Here is a 20,954-nt window from a genome sequence, read left to right on the forward strand (position 1 = left end):
CTTACTATATGGTTGCAAAGAGGAGATATTTTCCCATAATAGCAATACTGAGCTGAGTTAAGAGCAGTGTGGCTTTCTGTAATCAGAATGTGCCAGTCAGCCCTACTGACCCCTGCCCTGGTCAGCTCAAATCAGAAGTGAAATTTTCAGACTGAGGAAACAAGATTTAGGAAGAACATTGATGGGAGAGCAGTCCAGAGGGGAAAGGGCCTCACATGTATACTGATTAAAGACCAATTAATAATAGTAATAGCATTTATATACCTCTTTAAGGTTTGAAAAGTACATTATCTCATTTTGTTTGTCAGCTGCAGTATATTAATGATTCCTTCTCTACACTCCTGCGTCCCATCCCATTTTCTACTAACATTGTCACTCTTACATTTCTGACCCTTCTTCCCTCTTGCCTAACCTATTTTAAAGGTCTAATTAGGTTTCTTCTGCTTTTAGTCATGGACCTCTTCAATTAATTTTTTACATCTCTGCTTTAAAAATATTTTTTCTGTTTTTAAAAATTATTTTTATTTATTCCATTAAATATTTCATAATTACATGTAAAACACTTTTTAACAGATTTAAAATTTTTGAGTCCCAAATTCTCTCTTTCCCTCCTGCCTCTCTCCCCTCTTTGAGAAGGCAAAAATTTGACTTAAATTTTACATGTAAGGTCATGTAAAACATATTTCCATATTGATCATGTTGCAAAAGAAAACACAAACAAAACAAAACAAAAATTTGGATAAAGACATTTTAAAAAGTATGTTTCAATCTACATTCAGAGTCCATCGGTTTCCCCTCTGGAAGTGAATAGCTTTTTCCACCATGGATCCTTTGGAATTATCTTGGAACATTGTTTTGGTCAGAGTAGTTAAGTCTTTCACAATTAATCATCCTTATGATGTGACTGTTACTATGTACATTCTACTGGTTTTGCTCCCTTCACTTTGCATGAGCTCATAGAAGTCTTCCCAGGTTTTTCTGAAACTATCTTGTTCATCATTTCTAATAGTACAATAATATTCCATCACAGTCAGAGAGCACAGCTTCTTCAGCCAATCCACGATTGATGGGCATCTTCTCAATGACCAATTCTTTGCCACCGCAAAAATAACTGTTATAAATCATTTTGTGTATCTGTCCCCTTTTCCTTTGCTTTCTTTGGGAAACAAACCTAATAGCATTACTACTGGATCAAAGGGTATGCACAGTTTTAGAGACCTTTGGGTATAGTTCCAAATTCTCCTCCCAAATGGTTGCCACCTGGTGTCTCATTTCTTGTAATTTTCATTTCTCTAACAGTAATAATTTAGAGCATTTTTCTATTGGTGACTATTGATAGCTTGGATTTCTTTTTTGAAAACTGTTCATATCCTTTGATAATTTATTAAGTGGGGAATAGCTCTCATCTTTATAAGTTTGGCTCAATTCCCTATATATTTAAAAAATGAGACTTTTATCAGAGAAACTTACAGCAAAATTATCTTGCCAATATCCTGTTTTCCTTCTAATTTGGTGCATTAGTTTTGTTTGTGCAAAAGTTTTTTAATTTTGTGTAATCAAAATGATCTATTTTAATTCCTGTGATCCTCTTTATCTCTTGTTTGGTAATAAACTTTTCCCTTATCAATAGATATGACAGGTATATTTTTCCATACTCCTTTAATTTACTTATTTGATCATTTACATCTAAATCATTTATCCATTTTGACCTTATTTTGGTATATGATGTGAAATATCTATGCCTCATTTTTGTCATACTGCTTTCCAGGATTTTTTCAAATGATGAATTCTTTCCCCAAAAGTTTAGATCTCTGGGTTTATCAGACACTAGATTATTATGGTCATTTACTACTATGTATTGTGAACCTAATCTATTCCACTAATGTACTACTCTATTTCTTAGCCAATACCAGATTGTTTTGGTGATTACTGTTTTTAATATAGTTTGAAATCTGGAACTGTTAGTCTGTCTTCCTTCATATTTTTTTCCATCGATTCCCTTGATGTTCATGACCTTTTGTTCTTCCAGATGAATTTTATTACTATTTTTTCTAACTCTATAAAATAATTCCATGGTAGTTTGATTAGTATAGCACCAAGTTAACTTAAATATAATTGTTATTTTTATTATATTGGTTCTGCCCACCCATTAGCAATTAACATTTCTCTAATTGGATCTGCATTTATGTGAAAAGTGATATGTAATTGTGTTCATAGAAAGTAGAAGGTTTGTCTTGGCAGCTAGACTCCCAAGTGTTTTATATTGTTTGTAGTTATTTTCAATAGAATTTCTCTTTCTGTCTCTTCCTGCTGGGTTTTGTTGGTATGAAAAAGAAACGATGATTCATGTGGATTTGTTTTATATCCTTCAACATTGCTGAAGTTGATCATTGTTTCACTTAGTTTTTTAGTTGATTCTCTAAGTATATCATCATATCATCTGCAAAAAAAAAATGATAGCTTTGTTTCCTTATCTATTTTTATTTCTTCAAAAAATTTTTTCTCATCTTTTTGCTATTGCTGGCATTCTTGGTACAATATTGATTGCTAGGGTGTAACCTCCATGCATGCTACAATAAACCGTCTTGGCAAATGGGCTAAACCAGGCTGCGGGGTACTGAAAGCCTGCAAACTTGTCAATGAGTTAGGAGAATGTCCACCCAAAGCACGCGAAGGCTTTCCTTGGAATAAGCAGATAAGAATGGCTTGTTCCAGGAGCCATGAAGGTAACTAAAGCAGGCACTGGAGAGTTTTTAAGCTTAGTCAAACATCAAAGCTGCCAAGATCACCCACTGCTTCCTCCGTCACTGCCAGTCACCCTAACTTTTGTCTTGCCACCAGACTTGAATGACTCTGGAAGAGAAAGTGAAGTTGACAACTTTGTGCAATTCTGCCTCACTTAAATTCAATTTATTCACAAGTCATGACATCACCTGTGATGTAATTGATCCTATTTAAAAATAAAGGACAAACAACAACAGTAGCAGAGTGAATAATAGTGGCCATAATGTTTATCCTTGCTTCACTCCTGATTTTATTGGGAAGGCTTCAAGTTCATCTCTGTTACAAATAATGCTTGCTCTTGGCTTCAGATGTATACTACTTATTTTTAAGAAAGGCTCCATTGATTTCTATTATTTCTAGTGTTTTTCATAGAAATGGGTGTTATAATTTGTCAAAGGCTTTTTTTGCATCTACTAATATAATAATATGATTTTGACTGGTTTTGTTACTGATATGGTCAATTATGCTGATAGTTTTCCTAAAATTGAACCAGCCTTGAACTCCTGGTATAAATCTTACCTAGTCATAGTGTATTGTATGTATGATCTTTGTGATTTATTGCTGCAATTTCCTTGCTAGTGTTTTATTTAATGTTTTTGTATCGACGTCCATTAAAGAAATTGGTTCATATTTTCCTCTGCTTTTGTTCTTCCTGGTTTAGGTATCAAAACCATATTTGTGTCATTAATGGAATTGGATAGGACTCCTGGTTTGCTTATTTTTCCAGATAATTTATATAGTTTTGTGACTGATTATTCCTTAAATGTTTGGTAGAAATCACTTGTGAATCCATCTGATATTGGGGCTTTTTTTCTTAGGGAGCTCAATGATGACTTAATTTTTTCCTAAGACATAATATTATATTCTCTTTCCTCTTCTGTTAATCACAGAAATTTACATTTTTAAAAATATTCATCCTTTTCACTCAGATTGTCAGTTTTACTGGCATATCATTGGGCAAAATGACTCCTAAAAATTCTTTAATTTCATCTTCATGGTTGGTGCATCATTTTTGATACTAGTAATTTGGTTTTCTTTTTTTTAATCAAATTAAACAATGGTTTAATCTATTTTATTGGTTTCTTTTTCATAAAACCAACTCCTACTTTGACTTATTAGTCCAATGGATTTTTTTTACTTTCAATTTTATTTAATTTTTTAAATCTCTTATTTTGTTTTCAGGATTTCCATTTCAGTGTTTAATTGGGGATTAAAAAAAATTTTTTTTAAGTTTCATGCTCAGTTCATTGATCTGCTCTTTCCCTCTTATTAATGTATACATTTAGAGATATACATTTTCCCAAAAGTACTGCTTTGGCTGCATTTCACAAATTTTGGAATACTGTCTCACTGCTGTCATTCTCTTTAATGAAATTATTGTTTCTATGATTTCTCTTTGACCCATTGATGCCTTAGGATTAGATCATTTAGTATCCCATTAGCTTTTAATCTATGCTTCCATGTCCATTTATTAAATGAAATTTTTATTGCATTATGGTCTGGAAAAGGTGAATTTAATATTTCTGCTTTTTTTTGCATTTGGTTGTGAGGTTCTTATGCCCTAATAAGTGGTCAGTTTTTGTGAAAGTTCCATGTACAGCTGAGAAAAATGTATACTACTTTTTTTCCCATTCACTTTTCTCCATAGATTTATCATTTACTAACCTTTTCTAAAATTCTATTGATCTCCTTGATTTCTTCCTTATTTGTTTTATGTTTACATTTATCTAGTTCTGAGAGGGGTAAATTGAAGTCTCCCACTAGTATAGCTTTACTTTCTATTTTCTCCTGTAATTCAACTAACTTTTCTTTGGAAAAAAAAAAGAATTCTAAGCTATTTGGTGCATATATGATTAGTACTAATATTATTTCATCGTCTATGGTTCCTTTTTGTAAGATGTGGTTTTTCTTCTTATCCTTTTAAATTAGAACTCTATTAATTTTTTGATCATAATTGCCATGCTTGCTTTTTAAATTTCAGGTGAAGCATAATATATTCTGCTCCAGCCCCTCATCTTAACTCTGTGTGTGTACATATTGTTGGATTCTGGTTTAGAATCTATTCTTCTATCCATGTCCATTTTATAGGTAAGTTCATCCTATACATATTCAGTTATGATTACTAACTGTACATTTCCCTCTATCCTATTTCCTTCTGTTTATCCTTCTGTTTTTCTTCTGACTACTGTCTTCTTTTATTACCCTCCCTTTTATCACCACCTCCTTTTTTCTGATACTCTTTCCCTCCTATTTCCCTGATGAGTGAGATAGATTTCTGTTACCACTTGAATACATACACATGCACATATATATCTATATTTTTCCCTCTTAAAAATTAATTTAGATGTAAGATTTAAGCATTGCTTATCTCTATCATTTTCTCCTTCCACTATAAAAGCTCTTCCTTATATGCCTTAAAAATTTTTTTACTTTTTTTTCTCCAATAAAGTGTAAAAACAATAGTTAAATTCTCTCCTTCCTTTCAATCTCACTCCCTCCTACCCCTTTCTGAGATGGCAAGCAATCTGATATAGATTTTACATGTAAAACATTTTTCTATATTAGTCATTTTGTGGATGAGATCTTACATAGTAAAAAAGGACATATAGAAAGAAAATGAAAGATAGCATATTTCAGTTCACATTTATATTTCATCAGTTCTTTCTCAGAAGGCAGATAGCATTTTTCATAATGAGTTTCTGGGATTGTCAGTTCACTGCACTGCTGAGAATAACTAGGTCACAGACAGTTGTTCATCAAAAAACTATTGCTATCTTTGTGTGTGGTGTTCTTCTGGTTCTAGTCACTTCATTTTGCATCAATTCATATATTTCCAGATTTTCTCAAAATCATCCAGCTTGTCATTTCTTATAGCACAATGCTATTCCATCATAATCATATACAACGTGTTCAGTCATTCCCCAATTGATGGACAGATGTCTCTCTCTCTCTCTTTCTTTTTTTTTTTTTTAATCCTTACCTTCCATCTTAGAATCAATATTGGGTATTGTTACTAAAGCAGAAGAGCGGTAAGAACTAGGCAATGGGGGTGAAGTGACTTGCCCAGGGTCACCCAGCTGGGAAGTGTCTGAATCCAGATTTGAACCCAGGACCTCCTTTCTCTGGACCTGGCTCTCAATCCACTGAGCCAACCTAGCTGTCCCACATGCCTCATTCAAGTAAGGTAATTTCCTCTATTCTTCTCCAACCCCCTTGCTCCCTGGACATTCCTCCTTTTCACCTATCCATTTTCTAGTATCATTTCATCATAATTGATTTAATCCTGCAACTTCTTTCTTTCATTTTTGTATTAAAAAAAAAAGATTTAATTTTTTTCCCTGTGCAAGTTTTCAGTGAAATTTATCCAAGGATATCTTTGAGGATCCATAGAACCCAGTTTGAGAACTGCTGATCTATAGGAAAATTTTTTTCTCTTTTTAATTAAATTTTATTTTCCCCAATTACATGTAACAACAGTTTTCAACATTTTTCGAAAAATATTGTATCTTGAATTCTCTCCCACCCTTCCTTCCCTCCCCACCTGCCACCCATGTTGAGATGGTAAACAATCTTATATAGATTTTACTTATGCAATCATGTAAGACATTTCCCTCTTTTGTGGAAGGAGATACAAACAAAAACTTTAAGAATGAAAGTGAAAAAGTTTGCTTTGGTTTGGATTTAGACTGTCAATTCTTTTTCTCTGAAAACAGATGGCATTTTTCCCCACAAGTTCTTTGGGATAGTTTTGGATCATTGTATAGCTGAGAATAGCTGTTATTCATAGTTGTTCATTGTACAATATTCCTGTCTCTGTGTCCAATGTTCTCCTGGTTCTGCTGGTTTCACTCTGCTTCAGTTCACGGAAGACTTTCCATTTTTTTCTGAGCTCCTCCTGCTGGTCATTTCTTATAGCATAATAGTATTCCATTACAATCCTATACTATAAGTTATTCAGCCATTCCCCAATTGATTTTCTTTTTTTAATATAAATATTTTTCCATGGTTACATGATTCATGGACTCTCCCTCCCCGCCTTTCTCTCCCTTCCCTGAGTTGACAAGCAATTCTACTGGGCTCTACATGTATTATCACTCAAATCCTATTTCCATGTTATTCATTTTTGTAATAGAGTAATCTTTTAAAACCAAAACCCCAAATCATACACCCATATAAACAAGTGATAAATCATGTTTTCTCCTGCATTTCTACTCTCACAGTTCTTTCTCTCCATGTGGAGAGCATTCTTTCTCTTGGGATTGTCCTGGATCACTGCATTCCTATTAGCAGCAAAGTCGATCACATTTGATCATCCCATCATGTTTTAGTTACTGTGTACAAACTTCTCCTGGTTTTGCTCATTTCACTCCTCATCAGTTCTTGGAGGGTTTTCCAGTTCACATGGAATCCCTCCAGTTCATCATTCCTTACAGCACAATAGTATTCCATCATCATCAGATACCATGATGTGTTCAGCCATTCCCCAGTTGAGGGACACCCCCTCATTTTCCAATTTTTTGCCACTTCAAAAAGCACAGCTATAAATATTTTTGTACAAATAGGTCTATCTACATTTTTTTTATTCCATTTGGGGTACAAACTGAACAGTGGCATGGCTGGATCAAAGGGCAGGCAGTCTTTTAAAGCCCTTTGGGCATAGTTCCAAATTGCCTTCCAGAATGGTTGGATCAATTCATTAACTCCACCAGCAGTGTTATTAGTGTCCCAATTTTGCCACATTCTCTCTAACATTTATCATTCTCTTTTACTGTCCTATTGGCCAATCTGCTGGGTGTGAGGTGGTACCTCAGTTATTTTGATTTGCATTTCTCTAATCAGTGGGGATTATCCTTTCACTTTCTAATTCTTTGCCCACCCCCACCCCCAAAAGAGCTGCTTTAAATATTTTTGCATATACAGGTCTTTCCCCTTCTTGTTTTTCATCTCTTTGGGATAAAAACCTAGTAAGGGTATTGCTGGGTTAAAGGGTATGTACTATTAATAACCCTTTGGGCATAAGTCCAAATTGTTCTCCAGAATGGTTGAATCAGTTCACAGCTCCCCCAACAGGGCATTAGTGTCTCAACTTTCCCATATCCCTTCCAAGTATTGTCATTTTCCGTTTTTGTCATAATAGCCAATCTTAGAGGTGTGGGGTGGCATCTCAAAGTTGTTTTAATTTGCATTTCTCTAATTAATAATGATGTAGAGCATTTTTTGCATGACTAGAGAGAGCTTTAATTACTTTGTTTGAGAACTGCCTGTTTGTATACTTTAGCCATTTAACAATTGGGGAATGACTTGTATTCTTATATATTCAACTCATTTCTCTATGTATTTTGAAAAATGAGGCCTTTATTTGAGATTTGTAAAAAAAAAAATGCACCATTAGGATTACTGTGTATTCCTCTCCATACTATTTGCCCTGCTTGGTTTCTGACCTCCATCTCCTCCAATTTGTCCTCTTTTCTACCAGCTCTACTCCCCTTCTCTTATCCCCTTGCCCTCCTGCGTTCCTATAGGGTAAGATAGCTTTCTATACCCAATTTACTGTGTATGTTCTTTCCTGATTGAACTAATTCCAATGAGAGTAAGGTTCATGTATTCCCCTCTTCATTTCCCCCATCTTTCCCTCCACTGTAAAAGCTCTTTCTTCCGTCTTTTATGTGCAATTATTTAGCCCATTTTATTTTTCTTTCCTTCCTCCTCCTCCTCTTTCTCATGACTTAATTTAATTTAATATGATCCCATTATATTCAACTCACACCCTTGCCCTCTGGCTATGTATACTCCTTCTAACTACCCTAATAATGATAAAGTTTTTTTGTGTTACAAGAATCACCTCCCCATGTAGGGACATACACAGTTTAACTTTATTGAATGCTTTTTGATTTCTCTTTCCTGCTTACCTTTTCATGCTTCTCTTGAGTTTTATGTTTGAGTGTCACATTTTTCCATTCAGCTCTTATCTTTTCATAAGGAATGTTTGAAAATCTTCAATTTCATTGAATACCCATTTTTTCCTCCTGAAAGACTGTGTTCAGTTTTGCTGGGGGAAGTGATTTCTTAGTTGAAGTCCTAATTCCTTTGTCCTCTGGAGTATCACATTTCAGGCTGTCCAATCCTTTAAAGTAGAAGCTATTATGTTTTGTATTATCCCGACTGTGGCTCCATAATATTTTAATTGTTTCTTCTGGGCTACTCCCAATATTTTCTCCTTGACCTAGGAGTTCTGGAATTAGGCTATTCTATTCCTAGCAGTTATTTTTGGGGTATCTTTTTTAGGAAGTTATTGCTGGATTCTTTCCATTTCTATTTTCCTCTCTGGTTCTAGATTATTAGAACAATTTTCCTTTATAATTTCTTGAAAGATAATGTCTAAGGTCTTTTTTCCTTATATAATTCTTAAGATCCTTTGCTAGATTTATTTTCCCAGGCAGTTTTTTCCCCCCAATAAGATATTTCACATTTCCTCTATTTTTTCATTCTTTTGACTTTGTTTGATTGTTTCTTGGTGTCTCATGTCATTAGCTTGCTCAATTCTACTTTTTAAGACATGATTTTCTTGAGTGAGCTTTTTTACCTCCTTTTTCATTTGACCAGTTCTACTCTATAAAAAAGTTCTTTTCCTCAGTGAATTTTTGTACCTCTTTTTTCCATAGGATTAATTCTGTCTTTCAAGAAGTTCTTCTCTTAGTACATTTTTGACAATTCTGCTTTTAAAATAGTTCTTTTCTTTGGATTTTTTTGTTTCTCTTTTAACAGTTGGCCTATTTTGGTTTTTAAGGTATTAATTTATTCAGTATTTTTCTTTGCCAAGCTGTTCTCTTCATTTTTTTATGATTGTCCTGTATCATTTTTATTTCTTTTCCCAATTTTTCTTCTACCTCTCATATTTTATTTTTATTATTTTTTTAGCTCCTCCATTAATTCTTTGTGGGCTTGAGAGCAATTCATATTTTTCTTACAGGTTTTGGATGCAGGAGTATTGGTTTTGTTGTCTTCTGAGTTTGCATTTTGGTCTTTTCTGTCACCAAAATAACTTTCTATGTTGAGTTTCTTTTTCTGTTGTTTCCTCATTTTCTAGCCATTTTCTTTTATTTTTATTTTAAAAAACTGTTAAATTTGTCCTTTGTACTTGTGGTGGAGAGAGTTCCAAGTGTCAGGTTCTTTGTGCAGCTGTCTTCAGAGCTGGCTCTGGGGATCTCTCTGCTTTCACGTCTTCAGAAATGGAATGATATAAGGAGAGCTGTGTTTAATACTCTCCTAGCCTGTGCTCTGGTCTGTGAGTAACCTCCAGAACTCTTTTCCCCTTTGGAACTGTTACCAGGGACCCCTGTTCCCCTGTAGCTGTAAGCAGTGGTGTCTTCTAGTGATCCTCCTTGCCCGGAGATCATTCTCGTAGGCTGCAGCCTGGGTCTGCATTTGTGCAATATGACAAGAGTCTTGCACCCAGAGCCAGCGATGGGACCCCTATAATTTCCTTATGAACAACTGTCTGACCCCCTCCCCTTAGCGAATATGATTATGAGCTCCAGAAGTCTTTGCTGCTGTTTCAGCTGTGCCCAAGGCCTGATGCTGTTGTGGGACATGCCCTGGCACACTGTGTTCCACCTCCACCCTGGTGCACTACATCAGTCATTCTGGCATTCCAAGTTGTTTTGTGCTAGAAAATTACCTCACCTTCTTTTGGTGGGTTAATACACCTAGCTGCCCTTGTTTTTTGCCCCTGTCTTTTCACATTTTTCTTCCTTTGCTTTCGATTTTTTACCTATTTTTTCTCTATCTTCTTTCATTTTGAAAATAATTTTTTAGCTTTTCTAGGAATTCTTTTGGGCTTGTGTCTAATTCCCATCCTTTCTTGGAGGCTTTGCATGAAGCTGTTTTGGCTTGATTGTCTCCCAAGTTTATGTTATGATCTTCCTTGTTACCACCACATAGCCAGCTTTTGGTTGTTTGCTCATTTTTCCAGTTTTTTGATTTGGAACTTTATGATAACATTATACTCAGTTCCTGGCATGGGGTAGGGGTGGAGACTCTGTCCCAAACTTCAGACTTTTGCATACAGTTGTTTTCAGAGATAGTTCTGGGGTCATGGAAGTTTTTGGTCCTTCCAAGGTGGTGTGATCTGGGGATAGGTGTGATCACTGTTCTCGTCTGCAGTCTGGTGCTCCCTAGGAAGGGCTCCTGATCCCTTGGGATTGCAATCGATACTGCTCCTTGGGGCCCCTTCTCCCTTGGCATGGGAGACAGACAGTGATACTGCTCCTCAGTTTCCACTCCCTCTTGACCAAAAGTGCTCCTATTTGTCCTTATGTTTTGACCCAGAAGTGGTTATAAGCAATAGAGAGGCCAATCTTGTCTAGTCCCACATCCAGTGCTAGCACCAAGGCTAGCACCTGGTCCCCTTTACTATCTCTTGGCTGCTGTTCCATCCAGGTGGGCTCCATGTTGGTCTCCCACTCTGTGCTACAGATCTTTCTTTTGGAAGCAGGTCTCACTCTGACCTTTTGTTGGGTCTGTTACTCCAGAATTTCATTGGAGGCATGATTTTAAAGTTGTTTGGAGGGGAATGTTGGGGGAGCTCAACTTTCTCTGCTCCCCCATCTTGGCTTCACCCCAACAAGTCCCTTAAGAATCTTTTTTAATGCGTGGGTCTAAACATGTCATTAATACAAGGTGTTCCCAAGTCTTAGCTATTAAACTATTGGAGCTTAAAAGTGCACCAGGACTTGAGGACACCCTGTACTAATGAAATGTAAATCTCTTAAGAGCAGGAACTATTTCAATATTTCTAAAAAAGGTACCTCTAGCACCCAGCCTAGATCCTGGCACAAAGATGGCAGGAATTACTTAATAAATGATATTTGAATTAATGAACATCATTTCCCTGCTCTAAAAACCTGCAGGGGCTCCTTGTTGCCTCGAGAATAAAATGTGAACTCCTTAGCCTGGCACTGAGGGCTTCCAGAATTGGGCTCTGCCTGAACTTAACCTGACTTGACATTCCTACTCTTCCTGTACTCTGCTCCAGACCAGAGGTGTCAAATGTGTTCTGAGTGCCGACAAAGCCAGATTAAAATGTAATCAGGAAATAATTGAATAAATGAAAATACAACAAAACATAGATCATATTACATTTTAAAGTTAAGTCAATATGTGGCAGGCAGAGAACCTCAAGTGCAGTTTTTTGAACCCCCATTTCAGTCTGTGTTTGATACCACTGCACTAGCCTGGAACATCAAACTATTTGGTCTCAGGACCCCTTTACACTCTGAAAAGTCATTAAGAACTGCCCTCCCCCAAAGTTTTATCAATATTTACTGCATTCGAAATGAAAATTTCTTAATATTTTATGAAAATTTTGACCTCACAGCCCCCATGTCTTAGAGGCCACACTTTTGAGAATGGTCCTAGATACAATGGATGATTATCGCCTCTGTTCAATATGGTTTGCCCAAGGTGTTCCTCCATCCCTGGAATGCTTGAATTTCCTTGTTTTTGCCTTTGAGAGAGATCTCACCTTCCTTCAACATCCAGCTTAGGTATAATCAGAACGATAGCTGACATATATAGCATTTTAAGGTTTGCAAAACACTGTCTATATCAGCTCATTTGAGCCTCATGCATTCGTGAAATAGCTACTACTAAGGGCATTATTATTCCCACTTTATAGATGAAGAAACTGAAGCTCAGAGAAGTTCAATTTGTTTTCCTTTGATATAGTTACATATCCCATGAAGGCTGGTGACAGGCTTTCTTCTTGATTTTCAAATCCAGAGTTCTTTTTTGTTCCACTGCACCAAATGGTTTAAAAGTTATTTTCTCAGAGTATTTTGTCTGTCTCATTTTTGCTGTTCGTATACCTGCTTAGTACTACACATATATAAATAAGTAAAAAGCTGTTGGGGCAGGTAGGTGGCTCCGTAGAGAGAGAGGAGCCTAGAGATGTGAAGTTCTGAGTTCAAATGTGGCCTCAGGTACTTCCTAGTTGTGTGATCCTAGGCAAGTTGCTTGACTCAAATTGCCTAGTCCTTACCACTCTTCTGCCATGGAACCAATACTCGGTATTGATTCTAGGATAGAAAGTAAAGGTTAAAAAAAAACTGTTGTATATAGAAGCACGGAATTTGGAGTCAGGAAAATCTGGGTTCATGTTCAGTCTCAGACCCTACAGTTGGGGGAGCCTGTTTCCTCATAGATAATAATAGCATCTACTTCACAGGGTTATTGAAAAATGAAATATAAAGTCCTTAACTTGTACACAGGTGATGTATCCTCCACACTGAGTATAGAGGTTGTCATTTTTTCTTATTGTATTCCCAGAATTTAGCAATTCTACACATATATTAGGTACCTAATGTTTTTTGCACTGAATTTAAGGTCCATTTGCTTCCTTAATTGCTTTGTCATTTGTCTCTTTTAATGAATCTTTTCAATATAAAATTAAGATATAAGGCCCCATTAAGAAAAGATATTTTGGGGTAGTAGGGAGATGATTATCAAATTCAATTTGTAAAATTGATAAATTTAGATCAAATTTTCTAATAAGTATGAATTGATCCATTGCTTAATGAAACAACAAAGAACGTGAGATTGAGGGAAGCAACCAATCACAAAACCCTATATTGTAAAAGGGGTTCTGGGCTGTATACCCCAAGAAAACACCCATTTGGTATATCCTTGTTGGGGTCATCTGACTTCTGCAAAGTCCTCATATTCTCAGTCAAGACCGCTGTTTGTACACTGTGGAGAGCCACCTTGTGAAAAGATTAAAAACAGGGTTGGCTGTACTGAATACTGAAATCTGCCATCTCTGCAACCCAAAAGGTGGCAGCCAAGTGTGGCCAATCAATACACAAGCAGTAAAGGATGCCAGCCCAAGGTCCTGCAGCAGTGTGAAGGTCAAGCCTGACTGCAGCACTAAGGGGAACCCTGCAAGATCCTTGGGAACGCCAATTGTTACACACATTTGATGCTTCTATATGCTTTAAGAACTCCTTTTCCTTCTGTCATTGCCAGTGTTAGGTGAAAGGAAGTTATTTGTAGGATGATGGACAGTTTTGTACTTCTCTTTTCAAGATGAACCATCGCCCAGTCAAAAAAAAAAAAAAAATCAACCAATTGGCCAGTGACCAGTCACTAGTCTAGGCTGGTCTTTAGCCTGTTGAGAATGTGTGCTTGAAACCTTTTCAACTTGAAGAACCTTGAGTTCTGCTGTCAAGCTTTGGAAAACCTAGGCTCATCTCTGACAGGATAAAACATTAGGGTGACCATCTTTTTCATGGAGTTCTCAAAGGAATGCCCTTAAAAGAAATAATCTAAGATTCAGAATTAGAACACCTTTCATCTCCTAAACAAATAACCTACAGCTTCCTAAGCTAGCTGAAGTGGGATTCCATTGTTGCTTCTGGCTAATTTGCCACAAAGCCAAGGTTGGTATCTCAAAAAGTAGTAGTGAGGAAACTACACATTTTGGGGTAGGTTGAGTCCTGGAGTCTTTCATTTAAAATTGTGATCCAAAGACCAAAAAGGCAAATGCTAAACTCTGGAGAGGCTGAGGAGAAAAAGGCACATTACTGGATTGTTCATGGTGCTATGAATGCATCCATTCATTTGAGTAAATAATGGAACTATGTCCAGTTACTAAATTGTGCCAGCTCTGACCCAGGAACATCATTAGGAAACATCCCAAAGACATCAGAGTAAAAACTCATATACAAAAATATTTATGGATTTTTTTTTGTGATAGCAAAGAATTGGAAAATAAGGTGCCTACAAACTGGGGAATGGTGAACAAATTATGAATGTAAATAAATTAATTTTATGCCTTACTTAGCATGGAATAGATGGTATAAAAGGAACCAAGGAAAACATGTATGATATGCTGAGTTTAGTGAGCAGAATCCAAATAACTCTTAACATTGTAAAAAGTTGGAAAACTTAATACTGATCAACTCAGAGGGACCAACTATCATTCTAGAATATGCAAGAATGCTATGTTGCAGGGTGACAAGACAGGCATGGGTATGTTGATCATGCAGGTTTCTTTTCCATTTTCAGCAGACAATAAGGCCAACAAGCTTTTAGAATTTTGGTAACATTTTTACATTGTTCATAAGCTACAAATTTTTCTATCTTGTATCTTTCTGACTTGTACTACCAATAAATATTATTAATCATTATTTATAATTATTAATAATTAATAAAAATTATTAAATAACCAAGGCCTTTGCTTGTCCTTCAGTACTTGTGTTTCCTTCCAACTATCTAGGAAAATTAATCTAGACAGAAAACTTGAATTTGCATCTATGGGTTTTGTCCCGACTAGACTCAAGTACATAAAACATTTTATATTCAGTACCTGTGATTTCTAAGCAACATGCATTCCAGAAGCATATTTGCTATTCATGAATGAAATCTTTTCATTCTCTTGGTTGGCTTATCATTCCTGCAAGGTGTAAGATATAGGAAATCACCATTAAAACAGCTTGGCAGTTGGTAGCACAATAGATAGAATACTGGACTTGAAATTAGGAAGACTAAACACAAAAGTTAAACCTGGCCTTAGATACTAGCTATGTAACCCTGTTTGCCTCAGTTTTCTCATTTGTAAAATGAGCTGGAGAATGCAAACTCTTCCAGTATCTTTGCTAAGAAAACCTAGGTGGCTCAGTGGATTGAGCCTGGGCCAGAGATGGGAAGTCCTGGGTTCAAATATGGCCTTAGACACTTCCCAGCTATGTAACCCTGGACAAGTCAGTTGACCCCCATTGCCCAGCCCTTACCACTCTTCTGTCTTGGACCCAATACACAGTATTGATTCCAAGAAGGAAGGGTTAAAAACAAAAAACCTCAATTGAGGTCACTAGGCCAGATGTGACTCAATAACAACTTTACCATATGAATCGTAATATTACACTTAAATCTCTTGGAACTCTTAAATTTCAATGTAAGCCTATCAAAATGAAAAGCTCCTACCATCATGAAATCTCTACAGCTTGAGAACTTGAACTCAGGCCTTTTATTCCAAGGCCAGCTCTTTACATTATACATAGTTAACAAATCTGATGAACAACTCTGAATGACTTCACTATTCTTAGTAATACAATGATCCAAGACAACTCTTAAAAGGCTTGTAAAAAATGCTCTCCACCTCCAGAGAACTGATGGGAGCCGGAATGCTGATTGAAGGCTACTCTTTTTCACTTTTTCTTTGTGGGTTTTGTTTCTAAAATGTCTTCTTCCACATGACTAACATGGAAATTTTTTGTAGGATAGCACATGTAATTGCTCAAGTGTCCTAGTTTGGAACTCAAAATTGTAGGGGGAAAAAGTTTAAATGTTTTTTACATGTAATTGGGAAAATGATTTTTAAAAAAATCAGACAGAACAGGAATACTTCATTTTATATTCCCTTCTACATTACATTTTGGATGATTTCCTTTTACCCTTTGGTGGGATCACACATTACAAAATCAGTCTCAACTTGAGTTATTTGATCCCAAGACTTTTATTAAAACCCCTTATATTCTATCTTGAACAAGTGCTACACCATTAACCTTATTTGGTACTCCCTTTATGATACTTACATTTTAGACACTAAAGACAACATAACACTGTCTTAAATTTTGTTTATTAAACAATTAGTTTACAAATTAATGCGCACAAATTAACGGTATCGATGCAGTTGGAGAGTATTGCGCCTTCTCCAAGCAGCACGGCGAGATCCCCCAATTGTATGGTGGAACTTGTGACCTTTTCCAAGACCCCTGCTCTTTCGGCCAGCTGAGGTAAGACCACGCATCTCTCTGTGTTTGTGCACTGGCTTGGTGATCCATTGAGTGTCGGGGTTTCGTCTGATAGCTTTATGGAATGGGTCAATAAGAATAACCTCAAAGAATTTGTAGGTTGAATCTTCACCCACCCAGTAGGAGTTCAAGACTCTTAGAGCCCCGCAGTGGCGACCAGCACGCTCCTAGAATGGAGGGAGAAAGTGTGGATGTTAAAAACCCAATCTCTCTTATTTTTACTTGGGATATTTACAAATACAAGGCTCAGTGCTGACACTGCAGTCTAATTCCTATAAAAAGTAACCACCAACAAACAGCCAGATCAAAACAAACCAAAGAACACTTGCCTGCTAAATGTGTAATCAGTAAAATAACAGTCTATAAGAAGAGGCTGTTTGTTCTGTATCAGTCCTTGGCAGCAACACCTACTGAAAGTAACTAGAAGTGTACTCAAGGAGGTGGGGCATGTTTTACACTATATTTCTGTAAGAAATTCTAATGTCAAATGTGCTGTTTCTCTGCAATCCTATGGAGCAGAGATGTACACCAAGACACCAAAAATAGTTTAAAGAACCATCCCCCATCAGAAAAAATGTCAGGGACAGAAGTAAGAGTTGGAAATGGCTTTAGGAAGCAATCTAATGCAACTCCTGGGAGACCCACCCTTTCCCCTTATCTCTCCTTTAAGATTCTACAGATTAGATCTGGCAGGCAGTCTAGTCCCCAGGTCTCAATTAGGTGGTGAAGTTGTCCTAGAGGAGGGATTATTTGTCTCTCCCAGCAGGCTAACATAAAAGCATTAAGTTGCTAGTAATCTGCTGAATCCTAGGTCACCTGACCACTCCAAGTGCTCTTTCACAGAAAATACTCCCAAATTTGTGACAATAGTGTAAAGGAAACAAACCTATTTCTATATGCCACATCTCATCTGGAAGGTGTGCGCTATTAGTATTCTTATACTAGAGTTGAAGAAATATTAGGCAGAGGAAAACTAAATGAATTGCCCAGGATCATAGTGACTGTTTCTAAACTCTGATCTTCTCAACTCCAGACCCAGAGTTCTATTACCTGTATCAGCTAGCTGCCTCTAAGCCCAGGTTAGAAAACCCTACTTCAAATCACAAAATTCCTGAGCTTGTTTCTAGCATCAATGAAACTTAGCCTTGGTACAGGTGAAAATCCTATTTTCTTGCCATCAGCAACCCTTTCAGGTAGGGAAAATCAAATCAATCCACCATCTTTGCTTCCTGGGGGAAGGGAGTTCCATTTGGCTCCATGGCACCACTCACAATGCAAAAATCCTATTCCTGGCTCCCAATTCCCTTTAAACTCATTTCCTTCAGGGCAGGGATTGATTTTTTTGTGCTAGCCCCTGGGCTTAGGCTACCAGCTTCATCAGATGCTTATAATCACTTTAGGGGCTTTCTGATTTGATTCAAATAGACAAAAACAGATCTTATAGGAAATATTAACGAAGCTATTATTAACAGTATGGATGGTGAGTGTGAGGGGATAAGTTGACTAGTGGGTTCCCACCTCCATCTACCAAAGTATAACAAAACCAATATGGACCTAGAACAAATGCCTACTGGTAATGAATCCAACACTTGCCAACCTAAAATGAAAAGAATTTGAACACCATTTGTTTTTAATTCCTAGCAGTCAATAAACTACAGTAAAAAACCATTTAATAAATTCCTACCATATGCCAAGTACTGTGCTAAGTGTCAAGATATGAAGACAGTTCATGACCTTAAGTAGTTTATGGGGTATTTTAACAGTGTGGTCAGAATTATGTTCTTTTGGTCATACCACCAAATTAATTTGAGAAGAAATAACATCAGATTTCTTGTTGGTTTGGAAAAGTTCTGTTCAAATCTCAAATTAAAAGCACATTATATTTAATAAGTTCAATTACTCCTGGGCTTATCAATAAATTATAAAATGCCTTTAAAACTCTAAGTTCCAATCTTGGGGCAGCTGGGTAGCTCAGTGGATTGAGAGCCAGGCCTAGAGATGGGAGGTCCTAGGTTCAAATCTGGCCTCAGACACTCCCCAGCTGTGTGACCCTGGGCAAGTCACTTGACCCCCATTGCCTACCCTTACCACTCTTCCACCTACAAGTCAATACACAGAAGTTAAGGGTTTAAAATAAAACAAACAAACAAAAACCAAAAAAAAAAACCTCTAAGTTCCACACTAGCATTTATGCCAATTAGTCAGATTTATGTCAATTTTTACTTTCATATAAAAGACATGAGTTCATCTTTTCTCAACAGTCAAGCATTATTAAGCATCTCCTTCATGCTAAACACTAGGGATTGTCAGGAAAAATCTCCCTTCCCACTTTCACATCTGAGATAAACTAAACTATTCATAAGATAAACTGATAGCAGGACACTAGCACACCTCCTTTTCTGTGACATATAGTCTAGTGAAGTGTTCAGATACCTTCTCAGAATGTTTTATTTTCTACATTCAAACAAACAAAACCCCTTAATAGTTCCAAGGCATTAAGAAGGCTAAGGGCTAGGCAATGGGGGTTGTGACTTGCCAAGGGTCACAAAACATGCCAAGTGTCTTGAGGCCAGATTTGAACCCAGAATCCCTCTCTAGGCCTGGCTCTCAATCCTCTGAGAAACTTGGCTGCATTCTATGGCCTCATTTCATGGAAGGAAATTTAAGCCAGAAGTTAATGATAATGATTTTATTTCCCCCTCATCCAAGTAAATAGGCCCAAAGTTAAGTACTCTTGCCTTTACCAGTGACACCTAAGATGTTTTAATGGCAACGTTGGTTCAAGTTTGTTAAATTTGCCCCATAAAAAAGTCAACCTCTTGAGGATCAGAGAGATTATCAGGGCCACACAGCTCATACTTAAGACAGATGCCTAAATCCAGGTTCCCTGCCTCAATTGAACAGGACTATCCCATTCCATCACAATGTTTCTATCTCTAACAGAAATACCATTAGAAAAAACAAGTAAATCTTGGGGGTAGCTGGGTGGCCCCGTGGATAGTCAGAACGGTCTGAGTTCAAATTTGGCCTCAGGGCACTTCCTAGCTGTGACCCTGGGCAAGTCACTTAATCCCCACTGCCTAGTCCATATTACTCTTCTGCTTTGGAACCAATACCCACTAGTTTTCTTTTCCCTAATTTTTAATGATTATTATTCCAAATGTTTATAAAACCCATTATCTATTCTTAAGCGAAAGGTAAGGGCTTAAAAATAAACAAAAATCTTACTTCTGCTACAGATTGAAGGCTCCTGGCAAACTTCAATTGATTGACACCATGATGCACAGGTTTCCCGTAGGTTGCCCCCTTGGGAACTGGGCGCTTTCGCCCCCCACGGCGCACTCGAATTCGGTAAATGACATAACCTACAAGAAATATAAAGATTTTGGAGCATAAAACAGTCCGACCCGTAAATAAGGAGAGTTTCGGCCGACTAACTGGCTCCCCCGAGGTCCCGCCAGGGGTCCAGGGCCTATTGTGACACCGCCCGGCTAAAGGCAGAAGGCGGCAAGCCGAGCAGGAAGATCACTGCCCTCCCCCCGCCTGCATGGAAGCCCTGAGCTCCCGTCTCAAGAACTCCATGCTGCCCGCCGCGGCCTTCACCACCTTCGTGCAGAGGCAGGCGCAGGTGAGCGGCGCCCCCGTCTCCGCCACGGCCTACCTTGCTTGGCCTTGTAGCCCAGACGCCTGGCCTTGTCGGGTCTGGTGGGCCGCGGGGCGCGGTGCAGGGAAGACAGCTGGCGGTACTGCCAGCAGCGCACCCGCAGCAGGAAGCGCATCACGTCCGACTGCTTCTTCCTCCACAGCTCCTGGATATACTTGTAGGCCCCCATGTTGGCACCTGCAACACAGCAAGCACTCTACTCAACCACCCTCGGGAAGCTCCGCGGCCTGCGAACCGCTCCCGTGGCCTCTTCCCTTCCCGAGCCGCCTCGGCCTGTGGCTCCCCGCACGGCTTCCGCGGCCTTCCCTCCCCGCTACGGTCCGCGCCGCACACTACACGGGTCCAGGTCCCCGGCTGTGTGGGACTCGGGCTCGGATGGCCAAAGCCAAGGGCTGATTACCAGTGGATGGGCCGAACGTAGAGAACTCTGCCTACCTGCCTGATGGCTGCCACCGACCGGAAAGGAAGAGTCCGCCTTCCCACAATCCTTTATGGGCTCTTCCTCTCCACCGAGTCTCTTTCCGGCTCAGGTCCTCGGTGGGCGCACGGCCTCATGGGAATCGTAGTCCTTCCGGCCGGCATTCGGGAGGCCGTGGAGGGGGCGGGGCGCTGCTCTAAGTGGGCTGTCCCGAGCCTAAGCTACGGATCCCACGGGGCGGGGGAGGGGCTGGCGAGTACGCGTGCGCGGCTTCCGC

The 20,954-nt window shown here is 38.2% G+C and overlaps 2 protein-coding genes across 2 annotated transcripts in view; both read right to left on the reverse strand.

Moving 5' to 3' along the window:
• The window catches only part of NR1D2 (nuclear receptor subfamily 1 group D member 2), an 89,777-nt gene extending 79,596 nt beyond the window's left edge, over positions 1 to 10,181 (reverse strand). The window contains exon 1 of the mRNA XM_044678884.1: positions 10,112 to 10,181. Coding sequence (XP_044534819.1) covers positions 10,112 to 10,181 — 70 coding nt within the window. The remainder of the gene's footprint in view (positions 1 to 10,111) is intronic.
• Positions 10,182 to 16,401: 6,220 nt separating this feature from the next.
• Positions 16,402 to 20,743, reverse strand: RPL15 (ribosomal protein L15). The gene is made up of 4 exons (XM_044677276.1): positions 20,695 to 20,743; positions 20,257 to 20,436; positions 19,824 to 19,960; positions 16,402 to 16,762 (listed from the first exon to the last, which is right to left on the reverse strand). Exons 2-4 carry the CDS (start codon positions 20,426 to 20,428, stop codon positions 16,457 to 16,459), a joined length of 615 nt encoding a protein of 204 aa, XP_044533211.1. The 5' UTR covers positions 20,429 to 20,436; positions 20,695 to 20,743; the 3' UTR covers positions 16,402 to 16,456.
• Between the last annotated feature and the right edge of the window lie 211 nt (positions 20,744 to 20,954).

The sequence above is a fragment of the Gracilinanus agilis genome, chromosome 5 (assembly GCF_016433145.1).
Source record: "Gracilinanus agilis isolate LMUSP501 chromosome 5, AgileGrace, whole genome shotgun sequence".
NCBI lineage: Eukaryota > Metazoa > Chordata > Mammalia > Didelphimorphia > Didelphidae > Gracilinanus > Gracilinanus agilis.

What these genes read in the sequence shown, in the direction of transcription:
- RPL15 (XM_044677276.1), bottom strand. Translation starts at nt 20,428, where the DNA reads ATGGGGGCCTACAAGTATATCCAGGAGCTGTGGAGGAAGAAGCAGTCG. An exon ending in GGGCTACAAGGCCAAGCAAG is followed by an intron (nt 19,961 to 20,256) that starts GTAGGCCGTGGC and finishes TATTTCTTGTAG; the next exon opens with GTTATGTCATTTACCGAATT. An exon ending in GCCTTCAATCTGTAGCAGAA is followed by an intron (nt 16,763 to 19,823) that starts GTAAGATTTTTG and finishes CCTCCATTCTAG; the next exon opens with GAGCGTGCTGGTCGCCACTG.